We start from the raw sequence: 21,278 nt of genomic DNA on the forward strand, positions 1-21,278 counted from the left end.
CAAATGGATGTACAGCCGGGGGTTTTTTCGATGCAGAAAAAGGAACCGTTTTGCTTTTCTAGTTCTCGGTCCCGGGACACACGTTCTTTCCTTTCACATAGAATATGAAGCACTCCGAGTCAGGCCTAGGTCAAAGGTCAACACCGTAAAACCCCGTTCTGATGCATTCCCACACACACACACACACACACACACACACACACACACACACTAGCATGCATACGAACTTCGAAAGTTTTAACATTGGCAAAGGTTCGACAGAATTTCCAGAGTCTATCCTTCAATACTTCCATAGTCAAGCAGTTTGAAAGTTTGAACATCAGCAAAGGTTCAACAGAATTTCCAGAGTCTATCCTTCATTACTTCCAGACACCATGGATTTCTCAGCAGGTAAGAATATGTATTTTAATCAATTAAATAGTTAAATATAAATTGAAATACAATGTTTATGTAATTATCCAATTGGCAATGATATTGATATAAACCTAGAACTAATCTTTCTGAGTACAAAAATCATCATCCTTATCTGGTCATTATGTAATCTGGTACGATACTTTATCTAAAATTTAAATATTCATTATATTTATATTACAGTGCAAGACTGAGTTAAGCTCATCTGATTCTAGTGTATAGGTAATTAAAATTTGTCTCTTAGATCTGTGTAGTGATCTAAAATGGAAATGTTAAGTTATTAAAAGTATGTTTTATTTGTTTTACTGTTTTATAGACAGCTTGGTGATTATTTCTGATGATGAGATTCCTGAAACAACTGCTCATGACCTTTAGAATCTGAGCTCCACACGTAAGTCATAACATAAAATGATGAATGTTTCATGCTGTAAAGTCTTTCATACGTAAATATAACATTGTTTGTATCATATTCAGAAGTTGAGGGAAACTTGACTAACAGTGCTTACGACGGAGATATTTCAGGAGAGTTGATGCATATTTTACCTTCTATTTACCCAGCAAAAATAAATAAATAAATAAACAAAAGCTCTTTCACATGTTCTGTGACTTATAGATACGAGTGATGCAATAGAATACCAAGAGGAAATCATCTCAGAACCCGACATTCAACAAGACATCGAACTACAGCAGATCTGTGCAGTGTGGCGTGAATTCTTCGAAGCAAAGACTGATTTATTGGAAAACTTTGGACAGATTGATTATACACTTGAATCTGGTCGAGGTACAGATTTTGTCCCTTTACTGTACAGCACACCTGAAAATGTGAATAGATGCCTCTCAGTGAACATAAAGTTGATTAGAAAATTGTATGATAGATATGGCGCAGAAACGACTGAAATGCAGTTCGGATATAGAGACTAAAAAAAAAAGAGAACTGAAAATTCTTAATTATCGCATGATTTCTTTTATGATGGAAACCAGAGTTTTTCAAATGGTCCGTTATATCATGATTTGTACACAACCCGGAACCCATGTTTAACTGAAGCGATCAACCAAGCCGTTAGTGAGAGACCTAATCAGAGTCCAAATTACGTCATATCAAACACATTGGTGACGCCAAACGATATATTTTCTGAATTAAATCAATGTCTGTTAGACCTACAAAATAATCTAATTGAACAAAGAGAATCTATGCAGATAAATCCATGTTTAATAGACGTGGTGAATCAAATCAATGAAAATATGTCATTATCATCCGTTCAGAATATCGTCTCAACTCCAGAAAACGCTCAGGAACCTAGACCGTTATCTTCTCATGATATGATACAAGAACTTAATCAAAGTCTTATGAGGATAAATGACAGTCTGGTTAACTTAATCGAAAACCCCGCCTATATTGCACAAAATTCGGAAAACGATAATGAGTACAGCCGTCCAATAGAAAACACACACTCGCCCGATACCCAAGATTCCCCAAATGGAAAACACACACTCGCCCGATACCCAAGATTCCCAAATGGAAAACACTCACTCACCCGATACCCAAGATTCCCAAATGGAAAACACGCACTCACCTGATACCCAAGATTCTCAAATGGAAAACATGCACTCGCCCGATATCCAAGTAGAGCAAGAGGGTGATGGATTAGATCTTAATATCCAAGTTGAGCAAGATAGATAGATAGAGATAGACAGATACTTTATTGATCCCCAAGGGGAAATTCAAGGTCCCAGTAGCTCAAGACATCACACACAATACAACATACAATAAAGTATAAGCAGGATGCTAAAAGAATAACTAATAAAAAACAGTAAAATATACCAAATCAAGGATCCACAGACTGGGAAATAGAGGTAGGGGTTTCACATGTGGGCTAATATAGTCCATAAACAATGTAAACAGTGTAAACAGTAAAACAGTCACACAGTGAGCCAGTACACAACATTGTTGTAAGAGGTAATGGAAGTGTATGAGAATATATGAAAAGGTGAAAAGGCAGATAGACTATGCAGAGAAGTCTATCTCTCCTCTTCCTTTAAGTGAAGCATTGAAGAGTTGTATAGCCCTAGAGACAAAAGATTTCCTCAGCCTGTCAGTTGTGCATGGCAGTGAGCGTAGCCTCCAACTGATCAAGCTCTTTTGCTTTATTATAGTGTTATGGAGTGGATGACAGTCATTGTCCAAAATATTAATCAATTTACTCAAGGTCCTTTTGTCTGACACTGAAGTGATACACTCCAGGTCCGCTCCCACAACAGAGCCAGCTTTCATACCAGCCTGTCCAGTCATCCAGCATCCTTTTTCTTAATGCTTCCTCCCCAGCATACCACAGCATAGAAGAGGACGCTGGCAACAACAGACTGGTAGAACATCTAGAGGAGCTTGCTGCAGACATTAAAGGACCGCAGATGGTGATGGATTAGATCCTAATATTAGTATAATTAATCGGGAAAGATTCAACAACACTGAGATTAGGAGAAGAGTGAATTTTTCTTCTATCGTGAATGTTGACAGCTTTGCAGATTTTAATAATTATGTTTTAGATATTTTAAACAGTGTGATTGAAATCGCCAACAATTTAATTTCTGCTAAAGATCACCGTTGAAATCAGAGGTGATACGATCAATGTTTCATCACGCGTTCAATTAGACAATGGTGTCATCGATTTATGTTCTTTTCTGACCATGCTCGAAAATGCCCTTCAATACCCTTGAAATAGTCGTCCAAATCGTCCGACCACCTCGGGGTGGTGCAAGTAGAAGGAAAATAGGCCATATATTGAAATCAGAAACCATACAGAAGAAATTAAGCTTCTATACATTTTTCACAACAGAGACAACATGTGCTTCGCCTTGTGTGTTAGCCAACTTTTGAATCGTGAAAAAAATGATTTTGAAACCGAACAAATCGCTAGAAAATTACAACACGATGTGGGATTATCCGTAAACACCGCGGTCAGCTTTGCTGACGTATCGAGATTTGAGAGACATTTGAATTGTAAAATCGTAATCGTACGCTGTTCTGCTAGCAATACGGGATAAACCTTCTTATCGTGAGAATCACGTATGTGCGCATTCGAAATGCATACTCTGTGGTAAACAGAACTCGATGAGGATATCGAGCATAGATGTTTTATACAAAGGGCTAGGAAAGAAAGCGATAATACGGATTATGTGTTTTACGATTTCGAGACTAGGCAGGAAACAGGAACTCATGTAGCTAATTTCATATGCTGTATTGATTTTAAGGGTGAGGAGTGGGTGGCTGAAGGGGATGATTGCGTCAGTGCCTTCTTTAAGAAGTTTTGGTGTAATACATACCAAGGTTACAAGTTTATCGCTCATAACGCTAGAGGGTTCGATTCATACCTTTTGTTAAACCATTTAGTGAAAGAAGGAATCACACCCGAAATCATAGCACAAGGCGGTAAAATTTTGTGCTTCATCGATACCGCGTATTGGTTTTGCAATGCCAATACATAAAGATAATCACTCCAAAAAAATAGAAAAGTGAAAAAGGGTCAAGCAACCTGCATTGGACCACTTGAGATGGAGAGACCCACATTCAGGTCTTAACAACCATTGGTTTTGCAGACTTAGTCACACATATTTAAACCTATACTTCATTCCACAACTAACTGCAGGCTACATTTTTATATAATCAAGTCCTGTTTTTGAGCACTTTGTGAAGAAAAAGAGATTTCCAACCTTAGAAAGAGACACGATTCGCATAGCAAATAATCTACATGGGAAGAATCTCACAGTATCTATCAAGAAGCTTATTTAGGAATTGGACTGACATTAACTAAAATGTTATCCAGGGATAATTATGGATTATCACTAAAGCATAGATTGCTATTTGACTAATCTAACACTTTCAAATCATGTAATCATTTACTGTAACAAATTAACAGTGAGGAGATGTTACCTGTGTAGAGGTGAGGATGCTCCCCCTTCAAACTTTAGAGGACTATCCATAGATGCATCACTCTTCGTGGAGATAAAGCTAGGTGCTGGTGAGTCTGATTTCTTTCCCTGGAGTTTACTGCACAACATTATAGACAGTGCTTTAGTGATTTATACACTCTTTAAAGTTTTAACTAAGTTGTTCATTTAATGAAGACTTAATTTTACTTACAATGAACAGAATCTACAATTTTTTATACTAAGTGGTGACTGTTAGCTTTTCATTAATAGAAAATCCTTTGGTTAAATTATTCCTTTCATATGCACTCAATAAATAATTTAGATATAAATATTTAATGACAAATACAAAGACATTGTAGGTTACCTGTTTTTAGAGGGAGGGGACACATAAACAATGTCCAGTTCAAGGGTCTCCAATTTTTGAAAGAGACATTTGAATTGTAAAATCGTAATCGTACACTGTTCTGCTAGCAAAGCCGGATACTCTTTCTTTCAAACTAGCAAGACCCCCCACGAAAAAACAATTTATTTGTTTTTTGCATGACAACCACTATTATGGGGTTAAAAGTATCACCAGACTTTTAGGAACGAGTCATGTTTGTCATTTCTGCCACTCAGGGTTTGACATTTTATGGAAACATAAATGCGCTTATAGCTGCAACGTTTGTCACGACCCCGATTGTTACAAACAACCTAAGAATGTTACTAAATGTCCAGAGTGTCAGAGACTGTGTAGCTCACATTACTGTTTCGAGAGGCATAAAGCAAAGATTCAATCGCGCAAAGGAGAATATTCTATGTGTGAAACGGGATTCTACTGCGGTAAATGTAAACGTGTGCTACGGGATAAAGCTTCTAATCGTGAGAATCACGTATGTGCACATTCGAAATGCAGACTCTGTGGCCAAAAACTCGACGAAGATATCGAGCATAGATGTTTTATACAGAGGGCTAGGAAAGAAAGCGATAATACGGATTAAGTGTTTTACGATTTCGAGACTAGGCAGGAAACAGGAACTCATGTAGCTAATTTCATATGCTGTATTGATTTTAAGGGTGAGGAGTGGGTGGCTGAAGGGGATGATTGCGTCAGTGCCTTCTTTAAGAAGTTTTGGTGTAATACATACCAAGGTTACAAGTTTATCGCTCATAACGCTAGAGGGTTCGATTCATACCTTTTGTTAAACCATTTAGTGAAAGAAGGAATCACACCCGAAATCATAGCGCAAGGCGGTAAAATTTTGTGCTTCATCGATACTGCGTATTGGTTTTGCAATGCCAATACATAAAGATAATCACTCCAAAAAAATAGGAAAGTGAAAAAGGGTCAAGCAACCTGCATTGGACCACTTGAGATGGAGAGACCCACATTCAGGTCTTAACAGCCATTGGTTTTGCAGACTTAGTCACACATATTTAAACCAATACTTCATTCCACAACTAACTGCAGGCTACATTTTTATATAATCAAGTCCTGTTTTTGAGCACTTTGTGAAGAAAAAGAGATTTCCAACCTTAGAAAGAGACACGATTCGCATAGCAAATAATCTACATGGGAAGAATCTCACAGTATCTATCAAGAAACTTATTTAGGAATTGGACTGACATTAACTAAAATGTTATCCAGGGATAATTATGGATTATCACTAAAGCATAGATTGCTATTTGACTAATCTAACACTTTCAAATCATGTAATCATTTAGTGTAACAAATTAACAGTGAGGAGATGTTACCTGTGTAGAAGTGAGGATGCTCCCCCTTCAAACTTTAGAGGACTATCCATAGATGCATCACTCTTCATGGAGATAAAGCTAGGTGCTGGTGAGTCTGATTTCTTTCCCTGGAGTTTACTGCACAACATTATAGACAGTGCTTTAGTGATTTATACACTCTTTAAAGTTTTAACTAAGTTGTTCATTTAATGAAGACTTAATTTTACTTACAATGAACAGAATCTACAATTTTTTATACTAAGTGGTGACTGTTAGCTTTTCATTAATAGAAAATCCTTTGGTTAAATTATTCCTTTCATATGCACTCAATAAATAATTTAGATATAAATATTTAATGACAAATACAAAGACATTGTAGCTTACCTGTTTTTAGAGGGAGGGGACACATAAACAGTGTCCAATTCAAGGGTCTCCATCTTTGAAAATTAGTAAAGTTTGCACAAACACACAGCTGAGTCCTGAAGAGTCTGATCTCTTCTGCTGGAATGGATTATACGCCTTGAAAACACAAAAACAAATGTGCTGTTAAACATCACAATCATTTTCACTTTTTGTTACTTTTAGGTCAAAATAAAATCCTGTGTTTACAGTATTGTAATCAGTGATCGGAGTGCACACAGGGACTGACCCTCACATTCTCATCGCCACATCATTCATTCATTCATTTTCAGAAAGCCTTTTATCCTAATCAGGGTCACAGTGAATCTAGAGTTTAAGGGTTAAACTCTAGAATCACCTTTAAATGCCAGAACTCTATAGGACTGAGACACACACACAAACACTTATGCAGATTCACGCATCAACACAATATCACAAAACAGTGATAATGGTGAGCTGAATTATTCTATATTGTTGTTGATAGTTATTGATAATGAGTCTTTATTAATCACATATACATTACAGCACAGTGAAATTCTTTTCTTCGCATATCCCAGCATGTCAGAAAGTTAGGGTCAGAGCGCAGGGTCAGCCATGATACAGTGCCCCTGGAGCAGAGAGGGTTAAGGGCCTTGCACAAGGGCCCAACAGTGGCAGCTTGGCAGTGCTGTGGCTTGAATCCCCGACCTTCCAATCAGTAACCCAAGCCTTAACCACCAAGTCACCACTACCACAACTGATAGTCGTGTTGTACTGCTAAATAAATGCTTATTGTGAGCTATATTGTACACCAAAAATATATCGGCACAAATGAAATAAATTGGAAAAGCATGAAACTCTCTATAAAATGTGCAATTTCACAAATAAAGTTTGAAACTTACTCATCTCATTTAACCTTTACAGAAATCAGTACCAGAGTCCTCTTAGCACTGTCACATATATAATATAGGCATGCAGAAGGTGCTGTTTCCACCTCCTATGACCTGGATGTGGGATTGGATTTTAGGAAACAAAAATAACTATTTGCAATAAATATGAAAGTGCAAAATATAAACCAGTACATGCAAAACATGAACAAAAGTGCGAAATGAATAAAAAAAGAATTAAGAGTCAGAGTCTAGTGCGTGTGAATGAGTTTGTCTATCCTTGACATCCTCCCAACTCAGTGAAACAAAGATGGTCCACTATAGTACACAGTAACACATCACAAGACCTGCATTTATAAATAGTCTTACTGTACTTCTTCCTTTGAAGGCAGTACACAGTGTTTTCTGCCATGTTCCTGTCCGAGGTCGAAGAGACAGCCTCTCAAGCCATGTTCCTGTCTGAGGTCGAAAAGACGGCCTCCCAAACCACGTTCCTGTCCGAGGTCGAAGAGACGGCCCCCCAAGCCATGTTCCTGTCCGAGGTCGAAGAGACGGCCTCCCAAGCCATGTTCCTGTCCGAGGTCGAAGAGACGGCCTCCCAAGCCATGTTCCCCTCCGAGGTCGATGAGATGGCCTCCCAAGCCGAGCTCCTGTTCTACAAATTCTACAGCTCCTTTCACCTGTATTCGCAGTTCTGTTGCCGCAGGTAGCCCATGCAGTCGGACCAGATGTCATTCCCCAAGCTGTCCCCGAGGTCGTACCCCCGAATGTGGCTGAATCGCACCAGCCAACACATTAAGATCCGGGTGCTTCTTGCACCTGATGCTTCACACATACCCTCGTGGACAGATTATGTACGGGATGTTGATGATATACAGTATTCCAACTGGGCTCTGGACCCAGGTGTATCTTTTGACTTTGGTGGAACACCTGTGGGTGTCCCAAAGCAATATAAGGCCATTGAATCCGTAGGTGGTGGATTTGCTGCCGTGCTACTGCCCAGCGTCCAAGTAATCCATAACACTGCATAGATTAAATACATTTGGTACAATCAACAGCAGTCCATTAACTATTTGCTCGACGCTTTGGGTCTGGTGCAGTGAACAACTGCATGCTACTTTTATTATGGCTGCTCAGAAACACTTTGCTATTGATCAAATGTTTGCCCAAGACAAAGGAGTGTGCGCCATGGTTGTAGCTGAATGTTGTGCTGTTATACCCTTGCATACAGGAACATTTGGTGCCCTCACCAGGGTCTTGACCCAGCTTAAACACCTGCGGGAGGAACATAGGTTTTATCCCCCATTGGCCTCCATGGTTGTCTTAGATTTTCTCTGCTCACTTCACTGGACGTCACACCACAAGTCATCACTAGCAAGAAAAAGACAGGATGGAGTGCAGGAAAAGGTCCTGGAAATCTGTCTAATAAAAGATTATCAATGAGCCCTGCCCTGGGTGTAAGTGCTAGCTTAACCTCTCGGCCCCCTGTGATACGCAAAGTATCTGGGTCGAAGATATCACTTCTGTAGAGGTGGATCAGGACATAACACAACGTGTTCCCGGTGTGGACCACCTTATGGACATAAGGCATGATGAACTGTAGGTGGCATGAGCCCCATGAACAATGACGTATGGATCAGAATGGACTGTTCAAGGTTCCTACTTATATCATGATGTGTATTGTGGATACAGTGATGCATATTGTCATTAAGCTGAGCCAGGTGTAGCCTCTGTATAGCATGCAAAGCTGGCAGGGCAGGATTTTTCCTCGCAACTTGGTTAAGAGGTTTTTTCGGCCACCCCTGGGTCAGACTACTTTTGGGAAAAGCAAATGAACCCTTGAGTCCTGAAAATACATGGTAATGGTCAATAAGGCCTATCCGAGAAAATAGGGACGCTATAGGGATATTATTATCAGATGTAGTCAAAAATAGGAGCATTAGTAATGCTTGAAGTAGTCAACAGAATATCGTCAATTGTATCACTTATATTCAGTACTCAACAACATACTATCGATTCACATCAACCAATTACCTGAGCACCTTGAATTAGTTATCTGCACAAGTAGAAGCCATGGCAGTGTATTGGCATGTGTGTCCTGCTCAGACTGGTGATAGGTCATTACGTCCAGTTTTACAGCTTCCATGTTATTTTCAACGGAACAGCAGTTCAAGAGTGGACTTTTTACCACAGATAGCTCGAAATTTGCTCGAGAGACACCCAGGTCAGGCAGTTGTAGAGGTCTCATCTGCAGTGGACGATATAGGGCTGGAGATATTGGATAGTTGGCACGCAGGGTATATAACAGTATCAATAAGACAGTTGACTCATGGTGGCCAAAGGGTGAAAAAGGCAGTATTTATACACAAGTATCCCTTAAATTGAGAGTGAGGCTTAGAGATCCTCAAAGGGAGAAATGTGGTAATACATTTAAGACACAGGAAAACACAAGGGTAACAGAGTATGTAGTTTATTGTGAATCATTATCATATATGTTCCAGCAGAGCTGTCCACTGCCAATTGTGCTATCTGATCACGTATATATTCACCCAGGCTTGTGATTTTGTGCAGCCAAGAGAGAGAAAGTCCAGCTGCAGGAGGGCATTTATCAGCTGGACAGAGATCAGAGAGAAAAGACAACAAATTAGATAAAACAGTAGTGGTAACACTTAAAATATATCCACATAAATACATGTACAAGCACATGCAAAGAATGTAGGAAACAGGTATCAATACATGACATAGAAAAAGCATAAAGTTGAGAACACACACTCATAAGATGTTTTAAGAAACACACACACACACACACACACACACACACACACACACACACTCACAAAATGTTTAAGAAAAACACACACACACATACTCACAGAATGTCTAAAAAGCACCAAAAACATGTAAACAAACAGAAGAAATATTTGTAACATTATGCAATAATAAAAATATATCTCACCCATAATGAAGAAGTGATCAAATATCCAAATTGTCCAGGACAACGGGGCAATGACATGCGCACAGCTCGGTTACCAAAAGTAGGAATGCCAGTAAGGGCCTTGGAAAACTTTTTTAAATACCCGAAAGAAAAACAGATGGGACTGGGCTAAGATCTATATGTCTGGAATCTCTCCCGTGGGACTTCGCTCTCTAAGCAACAGATAGGCCGTGTAGGAAGAAGGCATTGCAGACGCCTGTTATTTCAAAGCTCTGTTTTAGTGGTCTGTTGTTACGATTGGGAAGCCCCCGGGGTGGGAAGAAAGACTAAGTTGGTCTCCAAAAGAACCTTGAGTGAGTGAGAAGAGGTAAGAGAAGTGTAGATTGTAGAAGATTGTAATTTTGTAATTGTATAAGGTTCATAAGACTGTGTAAGGAAATGGTATATGTGTTGTGTGAGTGAAAGTCCTGCAATACCGCTGGAGGAAAAAAAATAATAAGACTCCAGGGCTGAGATAGAAGGCAGGTGGAAAATGAGGCCTCGAACCCCAGATACCAGCTACTAAAAGTGTGGCGATTGCTTAGTGGGGACCCCTAATACCGCTGGTGAAAGATTCCAGGTCTGAGATAGAGAGGGGAATAAATCCTGGGCCCAGGTCCGGGTCGCGCAATACAGTGTGCCCGGTGTATGAATGGAATGTGTACTAACAAATGTGTGTGCTTATAATATATGTGCTTATAATATGAGTGCGGTGTGAGAGCGTGTAAGTTTTGGAGACAGGGAAAAATGTATTTATTAGTGCTCTGAACAAGAGCTCCATACCTAAAGAGATATGTGTGTTGGATAAGCTTTAAAAAAAAAATTAGTGTCAGGGAAAGTTGGATTTAATTTGTATGACTGTAAGCTTCATGCATACGGAGCTGGTGTGGAGGTGCTTTATACTCTGAAACCTCATGTAGTAACATAAATAGGTGTAATAGTGTGGAATACAATGTGTGTATGTGAGCTTGCCGGCGTTGTTGATAGAAAGGGGTGTATGTGTGTGTTCCTATCTGTTCTTATCTGCGCAAGCAGGCCTGCCGTCTGTGTGGAAAGGAAAAAAAAAAAAGGAAAAGAAGAAAAATGTGTGTGTGCGCACTTCAGATTGAGCTGAGTAACACAGAACAGTGTGAGATTTTATTTATTTTTTTTATGTTTTGAATCTGGTACAGACTTTCGGTGAGTGGGGTGTGACTGTGTGTATAATTAATTTGGTATCAATAACTGCTGTATGAGTGTTTTAAAAATGGGGGAGCAGTCAAGAACATTGTAAATATTTTAGACATCTGCGTGATTGCCCGTTGTGTAAATCAGAACTTCTAGACCTGTAATATATAAAAACATATTCCCAGATTGTGTGATCCAGGGAAAAAGGAAGACTGAAGGCGGAAAAAAAAGTGTGCATTTTCAGGCCCCAGAAGCCATTGTTGAGAAATGAATGAGTCAGACGCTCGAAATGTGGATGACAAAGTCCATTTGGACCTTTCATTTATATTCCATAAATTAAGTTATAATAAAGGGTTTCTCTTTTATGATGTGTGAGCAGAGAGATAAAAATAATAATAATAATAATAATTTGTCTATATTGCTCGTTTCATTCAGCGCCTTGTCTATAAATCCCTGCAAAGATGTTAGGTATAATATTTGTAGCATTTTAGTAACTATTGTTATACAACTTGAAGTTAGTAAGTTATAAAAAATTGTGTTCACAATTATGGTAATTAAGTACATAACACTTAAATTCCTTTTAAATAATGTGGAAAAACTAGTTGGAACAACATGATTTTTATGAGTAATCAAGTTAAAAACTTGTGTTTATTATACAGATTATTAAATGAGTTTTAATTGAATACAGTTGACTGTAGGGGTAAAGGTGATTTCTCCAACTCAGTGTAGTTCGTTGTTTGAAATTAATTTAAAGTTGTCAGAACTCAAAAATGATTGGTGTTTTGCAAAACTGTCTGTGTGGTTCACCTGAAAGAGTTTTAGGTGTGTTTATTGTTTGTTTCGTATTATGGTGTTACTGTGCGTGTTCCAAGTTATGGGGTAACTCCTCAGTCTCCTGGCATGAAACCAGACTGGATTAAGACCGTGTTGAGCGGATTGTATACAGTTCCATATTTATTTCCATATATAGATTGTGGCTGGTCAGAAGCATGCGCGCCGGAGCTCCAAAGCATTCTTTTAATTTTAATTTGAATTCCGTGTGTTCCCCTGTTTGGAAACTGAATGAAAGTGTTTTGAGTTCCATGATGACGGTTATCTAAAACACAGAGCGTGCAAGAGAGGGAGAGAGCGCGTGCGAGAGATTTCTTTTTCTTCCCCTTTTTCCAATCCTTTAGTTATCTCACACTCTACATTAAAGTCAAGGTGACTCAATATATATATAATATATATATATGAGCGTAAACATATTCCTGTAAAAATTTAAATCAATCAGTATTTTTTGATGTTATCAGTCCGGAGAGAACTTTAATAATAGTTTATGTGTTATGCATTGTGCCACATAGTTTCTTCTGCACAGGCATATCGACATCTTTGCCTGACTAATGATAAAATTGATCAGCTGACATGTGAACCTGTTCGTTTTGAGTGATGTACTTAACATATTAATAAAAAAAAAACCCTGAAAAGTAAAACAGACCCGAGGTTACAGTCTCTCCCCGTATCAGGCTAGGTCACATCCTCCCTGTTGAGATAATGTTGAGCCTAAACATTTGGTTTTAGAGAGCAGTATACCTTCATGAACTGACTCGCTAACAAGAGCTGGAATAACCATAACTAACTTGTGTATCTGTGATTCCTATACGGGTACGTGTCTATACATTGTTAAGCAGTGTAAGTGTGAATTCTTCTGGCGTGTGGTATTTATGTTGCACAATGAGGAATAATTTCTGCATATTTTCTCTTTAAATGCTGGATATGTCCAGTGATGAGTAATTAGTAAAGATCAGATGGCCGTAGTAGTCTGCACATTTTAAACTCTCTGTAAGGTGTTGTACGCCTGTTACAGATGTGATATCTGAGTCCGTAACATTAGAATAAGGTGGTGATTACTTAATGTGGAATTCGGGTTTTGCAGGGAGTACGAGTATCTGGATTAGGCAGCCTTGCATAATCCTTGCCGACAGCCTTGCCGACATGTTGTGCTGATATGAGTTTGGGAGTTAGTTTAATTACAGTCCCTTTACAACAGTGTAGTTTGAAGTGATTTGTTTCTCTTCTGAACCGTAGATTGGTGAATAGAATAAAGTAGTTATGCAAATATATATGTGTGTGTGTGTGTGTGTGTGTGTATATATATATATATATATATATATATATATATATATATATACATATGTGCTATACGGTGTGCTATGGATATGTCATACAAAGTATACGAGTTACAATATTTAAATGATACAAAGCAGTGGTCACAAACTCGAGGAAGGGAGGATATACTGCACAATCTGTGAAGTGAATTGATAAGTCGTTATACGGCAGCTGAGAACTGAGAAAAACTGAGAGCTGAGAACTGGATGCAGGTGTGTGTGATCTGGGAGTTGCAGTCCATGGCGGCCAGCCATGTTTGTGGACCGCAGTGCAGGATGGGAAATGTGGTTTGTGACATGAGTAGATTTAACACTACCTTAATATGGTCAAATACAGTTTAAATGAAATGGATACATTTATAGGACAAATCTTATGCCTTTCACAATTGGGCGCTCAGTCAAGGTAACAACTTGGTGGTAAATTGAAACAAAGCTCATAGATGATAAATTTTATTTTAAGTTAAATACATATTCACATTCCTCCAAAGTGAGCAACATTTAAATGTCATGTATGAAGGATCTGAGTGATATTTTGAGTGTGGTACAGTTATAAGTTAATAAGACACAAAGGGGTACATGCATGTCCACCATTTAGACTAAACACTAGTGTTGTACACATAAAACCAAATTCACTAGGTTGTTTTGAATGAAAATTAGGGGGATAAAAGTGACTAGAGGACTGTAAATACATAACTAGATCTCAACCTCATCTACTCTATTATTGGGATTAGTATAGTAGTGGGATTTCCCTGGTTTAATAAAAAAATAATATAAACAAATAAATAAATAAATAAATAAGCTGATTTCCAAATTTCTGGTATAACCCCGTTGTCTAATGAAAGATTAAAATGATAAGTTAAAAGAGATGAAATAATATTAACTGCTAAGTTTAGAAATACAGACTCCACACAATCAGGGCCTTGTGATTTGTTTATATTGAACAATTTGAGTGCTCTGTAAACATCAGAAGTCTTAATACGTTAAAAACTGAACTCCTCATTTTGAATTGTTTTTGAAAGGCTTTCTGCATTATTGAAATCAGTGTACAGTAAATTACTTGTTGAATATTCACCGTTTTAATAGGCCTAGATCTGGGGCATAAATTAAACATTTAATGATGGGTTTTGCAGTTGTGTGTTCCCAGTTGTCTGTCTCCAATTTCCAAAGTGGGCGGTGATGATGGCACCCCTCATCCTGAACTTGCTAACATACCTGGCACATTGTGGGCTACATAAGGTTGAAGCACGGCAAGTAACATGTGCACTGTAATAAGCTAAAGTGAAGTATAGTCATCCTGTGTCCTGTAAACAATATCTTCAATCCTCAGAAAAGGATGAAGGGACATGCCCACTTAGTCTAGCATTACTACAGCAAGCTGTGATAACACCTTTCACACAAAATGCGATAAGTTCTGCAATACAACCAACCCACCCAGTAACAATTATTTATAGTATGGTGTATATAGAATATATATATATATATATATATATATATATATATATATATATATATATATATATATATAGATATGTAGACATATATATATATAAGATGTCCCGACTGTAACCCATTCCAGTCCACATGATATTATTATTGATCAGCGCTTTTTCCAAGTGACTGCATGTGAGAGCTCAAGGCCGTTACTCCCCTTAACATTCCTAGATCAGTGGTACACCTGGGAGCGTCTCCTTCGGGGGCTGTGGGCTCCCCTGCGGTTTACTCCTCTGTGGTCATAGACTCCCTTGCATGCTCCCAAGGCCGACAGGACATAATTGGGGTCATCCTCCGCCCCATAAAAGCACAACAAATGTTCCTGGACGTTATCAAGTATGGTCTGCAGTGGATCACTGATTGCTCTCTACAGGACAACATCCTGAGTTCTTGGGAAAAGCCTGACATTGAATGGACTTATGCTCTGCACCTGTACTAGGGCTTTCAAACATCAACAAAGACTGTGTCTTACATGTGACTGAAAGGGGGGGCGCTGCTGGGGGGGTCCCGGCTCAGGAGTGTGAGACGCTTACAAGGCTGTAGTTTATGTATTGAAAACATTGGATTTGGTGGCACAAGGATTACCAGCACGGGGCGTGCCGCAGCTGGAGATGCTCTCTTAGTGCAGATCACTGGGAAAATTGCTCTTTCACACATCGATCTTATGTTCATAACACCAGGACATATCTATTTTGAAAGAACAGGATATGGGGATTATGGGGTTAATCTATGTGCCACCCAAAATGAAATTCTTAAACCTATTAGTGTGCCTAATACACCAACTGTAGTGTTGCAGTGCCTAATTAATTCTGTGGAGCCAGTCACTGAGAACACTCACGATTGCCTAGCCGAAATTCACATTTCCTCGAGCTTAAAAGTTTCGGGTCTGAAATTTCACAAACATTATGAACACCCTGATCTGCCCAATGGGCTGAATTGAAATCTATCACTACAGAGTGCAACCTGGTTAAGGGTAGAATTGTTAATATATATAAATATACAGATAAATACTGACGTTTAGGCTTGTGTCGTCTGGTTGGAGTTGTTTGAATGCAATGTGGTTCTAGAAAAAAACGTTGGAACGCCACTTATCGAGCAAATAGTTTAATTGAATTCTGATTCTGACTGCACTTCTCGCTGTATGTATTACAGATGCCCATGATCTTAGCCAGTGTGCGAGGGGGAAGGTAGAGGAATGATCTCTGTACTTGCAGGCAACGGTGGAGGATAATCTACGTGTGATATTTGTGCTCGAAAATTTCTTCCTTGACCAGGGATAGGTCCTAGATCTGGCATACCATCTCAAGTTAACGTAATTTGTGCTGATACTAAACGTATTTGCACTAATGACCTATCACATGCAGACTAACAGCAATATGTATCTAACACCGCATGAAATGCTTACGGGTCGACCCATGTCTGTGTCTGTTCCTCATGATGGACTGCTGCTGGAGTAATTGCAGATGAATCAAAAACATATATGAGACCACTAAACTATTATGTATGAAGCTATCTGTTCACAGGAAAAGAGCTGGGTGCATTGTTATGGGTGAGGCGTCACCGCCTCAACGGGGGGAGGTGTTCACCCGGAGGTAGGAGACCCGGAGCAGCGAGAGAATGCTGACTACAAGGCAGCAGCGGACTACAAGAACATGCGACCCCCGGAGGATGCTCCTCCAATGACGAGATGGTGGGGAACACGTGAAGGTCCGGTACGAAGCTGCTGTGTACGAAGCTGCCGTCAACGGGGGGTCTGCTATCATAGAACTTTCAAGTCAGTGGCAGACAGGATGGGAAGATGTGAAGATCCATACCCTGGGTGTATTTGCTAGCCTAACCTCTCCCCAAAGGGTGGCTCTCTACAGTACGTAAAGTGCTTGAGCTGAAGACAACCAGCATACAGAGAGATACTGCCAACAGAGACTGACAAGTTGTATTATTATAAAATGTTATAAAATGTTTGTGATATGACGCACTCAGGCACGAGAAAAGTATAATGGTGCTGTCGAGCACATAGTGCTGGCAGGGTGGGAATTTTTCCTCATAGGAGGTTTTCGCCCACCCCTGACTGCGAAGGATTGGGGTTTGTTTTTTGGGGGGAAGCAAGACTCTGCAGGTCCCGACAAATACAAAACTGTGGGCTGACAGGCCTACTTGAGAAAGAGAGGGACGTGTAGATCCACGTACTGTGCTGTAGTGGCCACTCATACTTCGACTAGCGATGGCAGTAGTAATAATGAATGATTAGGGGAACTCAGTTAATCACACGTATAATCGATGTAGGCAAACAAACGTATAATCAAGGTAGTTAGATTCGAGATAACATACATATATAGTTGAAAGTAGGAGTTAAGGGTTATGGTTAGGTACATCTACATGGGTCCGGCGCAAAGTGGACGTAGGGGGGTCCTAAGGCCCGTTCTCCAGCTGGCAATCTACTATGAAGCCTCGGGGCGCACAACGCTAGCACGTCTCCCACCAGGTCTACAAAACCTCCTCAGCTCCTATTCTGATCAGTGTTGTGTAGAAGTGGTTAATGTAAGGGACCCATTTGATTACGGGGACGGGCGCAGGGATTATGGCTTCGTTAGAGTAATCCTCCGACAGCTAGCGGGGGACGGCCAAGGGGTGCGGCAGAACCAGTTTTTCCACAGATACCCGCTTAATTAGGGTATTGTATGAGGCTTTATAGCCTCAGAGGGGGGAAATGTTGTGGATAAAAATGACATGAAATAAACATGAGGGAGACCTAGTATCCAGTAAAGGGGAGAAGAAGAAAAGACGGGCACCAAGACACACAGAAGCGGTGTGAGGCGGATATTGACTGATATTGAATATTGAATTGGATTCCCACTTTAAAGATCTTAGATCTTTAAGAGTAATACACTATGGTTTATTAGTCAAAAAAGTCAAAAAGAAGTATATGAGCTGAGGAGTGCTAAAACACACACACACACACACACACACACACACACACACTCTCGTACAGTCAAGGGCGGCCATGTAGACATAACACACGCACACACTCTCTCTCTCTCGCTGTCTTTCTCTCTCTCTCTCTCTCTCTCTCTCTCACATACTACTATAACTTTATAAGAATAATAAAAAGGAATATTAAGATATTATAAGGGTAATATCTTATAATAATAATAATATATATACTCTATAAAAAACAGAATAATAGGATATGTAGGACAGTAGAAGGGTAATATAATGATATTATGAAGTAGGAAGTACAGTAAACCAGTTTTCAAGCAGTATAACTATATATAAAATCGAGATATAGAGCAAATATGAAAATAAATTATAAACTAGAAATGCAGGCTCGCAAGGAAGGCCTTAATTTTAAGAGAGAACCATGAGGAGCCATTTATAAGGGTGGCTGAGTCAAGCTGATCCCCCCCCCCACCACCCGCGGCGAGAGAATATTAGGACCAAGGTCACTCTAGATTGTTTTGTCTCTCCACTTTCTGATTTTACGGGTTATTCAAATCCCTTGGTTTTGATTCTCTGGGTTAGTCGAAATCCCTTGGTTCTGATTCTCTGTGTAATTTGAAAACCCCTGGTTTTGATTCTATGTGTAATTTGAAAACCCCTGGTTTTGATTCTATGTGTAAGTGGAATAGCCCTTTTCTTGAACATAAGAGTAAGGTAGATGAGCTCTTTTTTAACCATATTGGTAGTGATATCATAGTCTTCTTGAAACCTATGGGTTAGTTACTGTGTAAATACAGTATAAATACTGGAGCTTAAGCTCAGGGTATCAGATCACTTCTGAGAATTCTCATCGGTGTGGATCTCGTGTGGTGGAACGGAACCAATAAAGCTGGACCCTTGCTTCTTCTCACTCACGGCTGGTGTTTTTTTCTATCTCCAACTGGGCTCAGAGGTAGATGTGAGTATAGGCTTCTAAGTTGAATTTTAAGTGTTTTTGGGTAATAGGCTAAATTTGAGCCAACAGTATGTTTTAGCCAGTTTTTCTTGTTTCTATTTTCCATTGAGAGGCTTTTTGTGAGTAATAAAAAATACAGTTTGAAACAATTTTGGATATTTTCTCCTGCTTGAACTAAGCGAGTTCAGTGGACATTTTTTCGTCTGTTCATTTTAACTATGAAAAATATTGTTTGAAACCATTTTGGATGTTTTCTCCTGCTTGAATCCCTGCCAGGTGAGTTTGGCAGACTTTTTTTTTTTTCCTGTTAATTTTTATTGTTTTTTTTTTTCCCAAATCGAGGTGCTGTTTGTGAGTAGTAAAAAAAAAAACAAAAAACAAAAAAAAAAAACATTGTTTTCAGCTTTTAACTAGCTAGTATTTCCACTCGCACACGGTGGATACGAGCCAACTTGAACTCGCCGACATTTTTTCATCTGTTCATTTTTGAACAGTGAAAAACATTGTTTTAAACAATTTTGGACATTTTCTCCCACTTGTTTCTCCCAGCGAGTTCAGCAGACATTTTTTCGTCAATCTGTTTCTTTCTCTGTTAGGATGTAACTTACAAGGACTCAACAGTCAAACTCCAGTGGGGATCCTGTTTCGAATCAGAAAGTCCTCAGCTAAACTCAAGCCTACCCTGACTAGATTCTGTTCTACTACTTCGCAGTCATAATAATCTTTTTTCTCCCTCTCTCCTTTCGCCGAGCCCCACACGAATTTATGGAGATACTAGAGATCCAGATCCTTTCTGCCTCTGGATGGAGCTCAAATCTTCTCTAATTCCAGACTGCTGGGACTACGGCTGCTCCTAAGGCCATACAGACTTCATATAAATCCATAATGAACTTTTTCACACTATCTGTTGTTACCCAGATGAGGATGGGTTCCCTTCTGAGTCGGGTTCCTCTCGAGGTTTCTTCCTCTTAAAACATCTTAGGGAGTTTTTCCTTGCCACCGTCGCCACTCAGTGGCTTGCTCAGTTGGGATAAATTCACACCTTTAATATCTGTATACCATGTTGATATTTCTGTAAAGCTGCTTTGAGACAATGTCTATTGTAAAAAGCGCTATACAAATAAAATTGAATTGAATTTAATTGAATTAAACCCATTCAAAGTGAGCATTGTCTTGGAAGGGAGTTTGGTGATGGATGAACTGGCCGACCTGCCTCACGCCTTCTGTGTTCTTTTCAGACTGATTTATGCCCTGTACTTGAACTATCCTAAGTGTATGAAAAACAGTTTCCACTTTAGTCAGCAGGTAATTCTCAACCTGGGAAGTAAGCTGGCACCCAAAATTCAATGTTTGAAAAATCAGCTAACAGTGTAAAACGGGCCTCCCAATTGTTATACTACTGTTCCACTAGCAAGTGGTTAATTTGTAATGTTGAAGTGCATCTTTTATGATCTTGGCACTGATTTTGTGGTTTGATTCAATTCTTATTTGCAATGTTCCTATTTTATAGAAATTTGAAATTTATTTTATTTATATATACAGTGGTACAATACTGATGTCTAGTGAATATTTCATGTGAATAGCCTCATTGGAAATATATTTACTGAATATATTTATAAATATATAAATATATTTACGTCCTCAGCTGTATAGGGATGCTGAGCGGCGTCCTCAGTCATACAGAGAGGCTGAGCGTCATTCTCCATCGACTCTGCAGGCTGAACTCTGTTGATTGTATCACCAGACTCAGGTGTAAGCAGAGCATGATTGGCTGTGTCAGCAGACTCGGGCATGAGCAGAACATGGTTGTCCGTGTCAGTGATCTCGGGCAGGAAATTGGCTTGAGAAGCCGTCACTTCGACCATGGTATATCTATGACCGGGACAGAGTTCAGGTGCTGTTGAGGATGCTGGAAATAAGCAAGGATGTCAAGATCTCTCAGATTTAGAGTCCCATATGGCTGCTTGTACAGGTGACGGTCATCCTCTAACAACTGCACCACTCCCTCCCCAGTCTCGTCATCAAGTATGAAAGAGGCCACAGGAATCTGGTCTGGGTCTGGAATAGGTGCTGGAGGTGCAGGGACTTCCTCAGGTGGTATGTCAGCCACGTTTGGTACTACCCATGAGTCTTCGCATGGAATCATCAATGGTCCGTGTTCTGGAGTGCTACCACCTGGCGTGCTTGTAGGGTTGTCACTGTCACTTGCTGCCTGTCGGCGTGCTCTGTGCTCTCCCCTTCTCTGAACTTGTCCACATGTTCTGTGGGATGGACCTGAATGGGGGTCGTCC

At 39.6% G+C, this 21,278-nt stretch overlaps 1 protein-coding gene across 2 annotated transcripts in view; it reads right to left on the reverse strand.

Moving 5' to 3' along the window:
* LOC128623034 (NACHT, LRR and PYD domains-containing protein 12-like) overlaps positions 1-21,278 on the reverse strand; it is a 393,909-nt gene that overhangs the window by 362,401 nt on the left and 10,230 nt on the right. For both annotated transcript variants that reach the window (XM_053649879.1, XM_053649880.1), the window contains exons 2-4: positions 6,436-6,570; positions 6,073-6,189; positions 4,340-4,456 (exon numbers count right to left, since the gene is read on the reverse strand). In XM_053649879.1, the coding sequence (XP_053505854.1) occupies positions 4,340-4,456; positions 6,073-6,189; positions 6,436-6,488 (287 nt within the window). In that variant the 5' untranslated portion in view covers positions 6,489-6,570. The remainder of the gene's footprint in view (positions 1-4,339; positions 4,457-6,072; positions 6,190-6,435; positions 6,571-21,278) is intronic.

The sequence above is a fragment of the Ictalurus furcatus genome, chromosome 19 (genome assembly GCF_023375685.1).
Source record: "Ictalurus furcatus strain D&B chromosome 19, Billie_1.0, whole genome shotgun sequence".
NCBI lineage: Eukaryota > Metazoa > Chordata > Actinopteri > Siluriformes > Ictaluridae > Ictalurus > Ictalurus furcatus.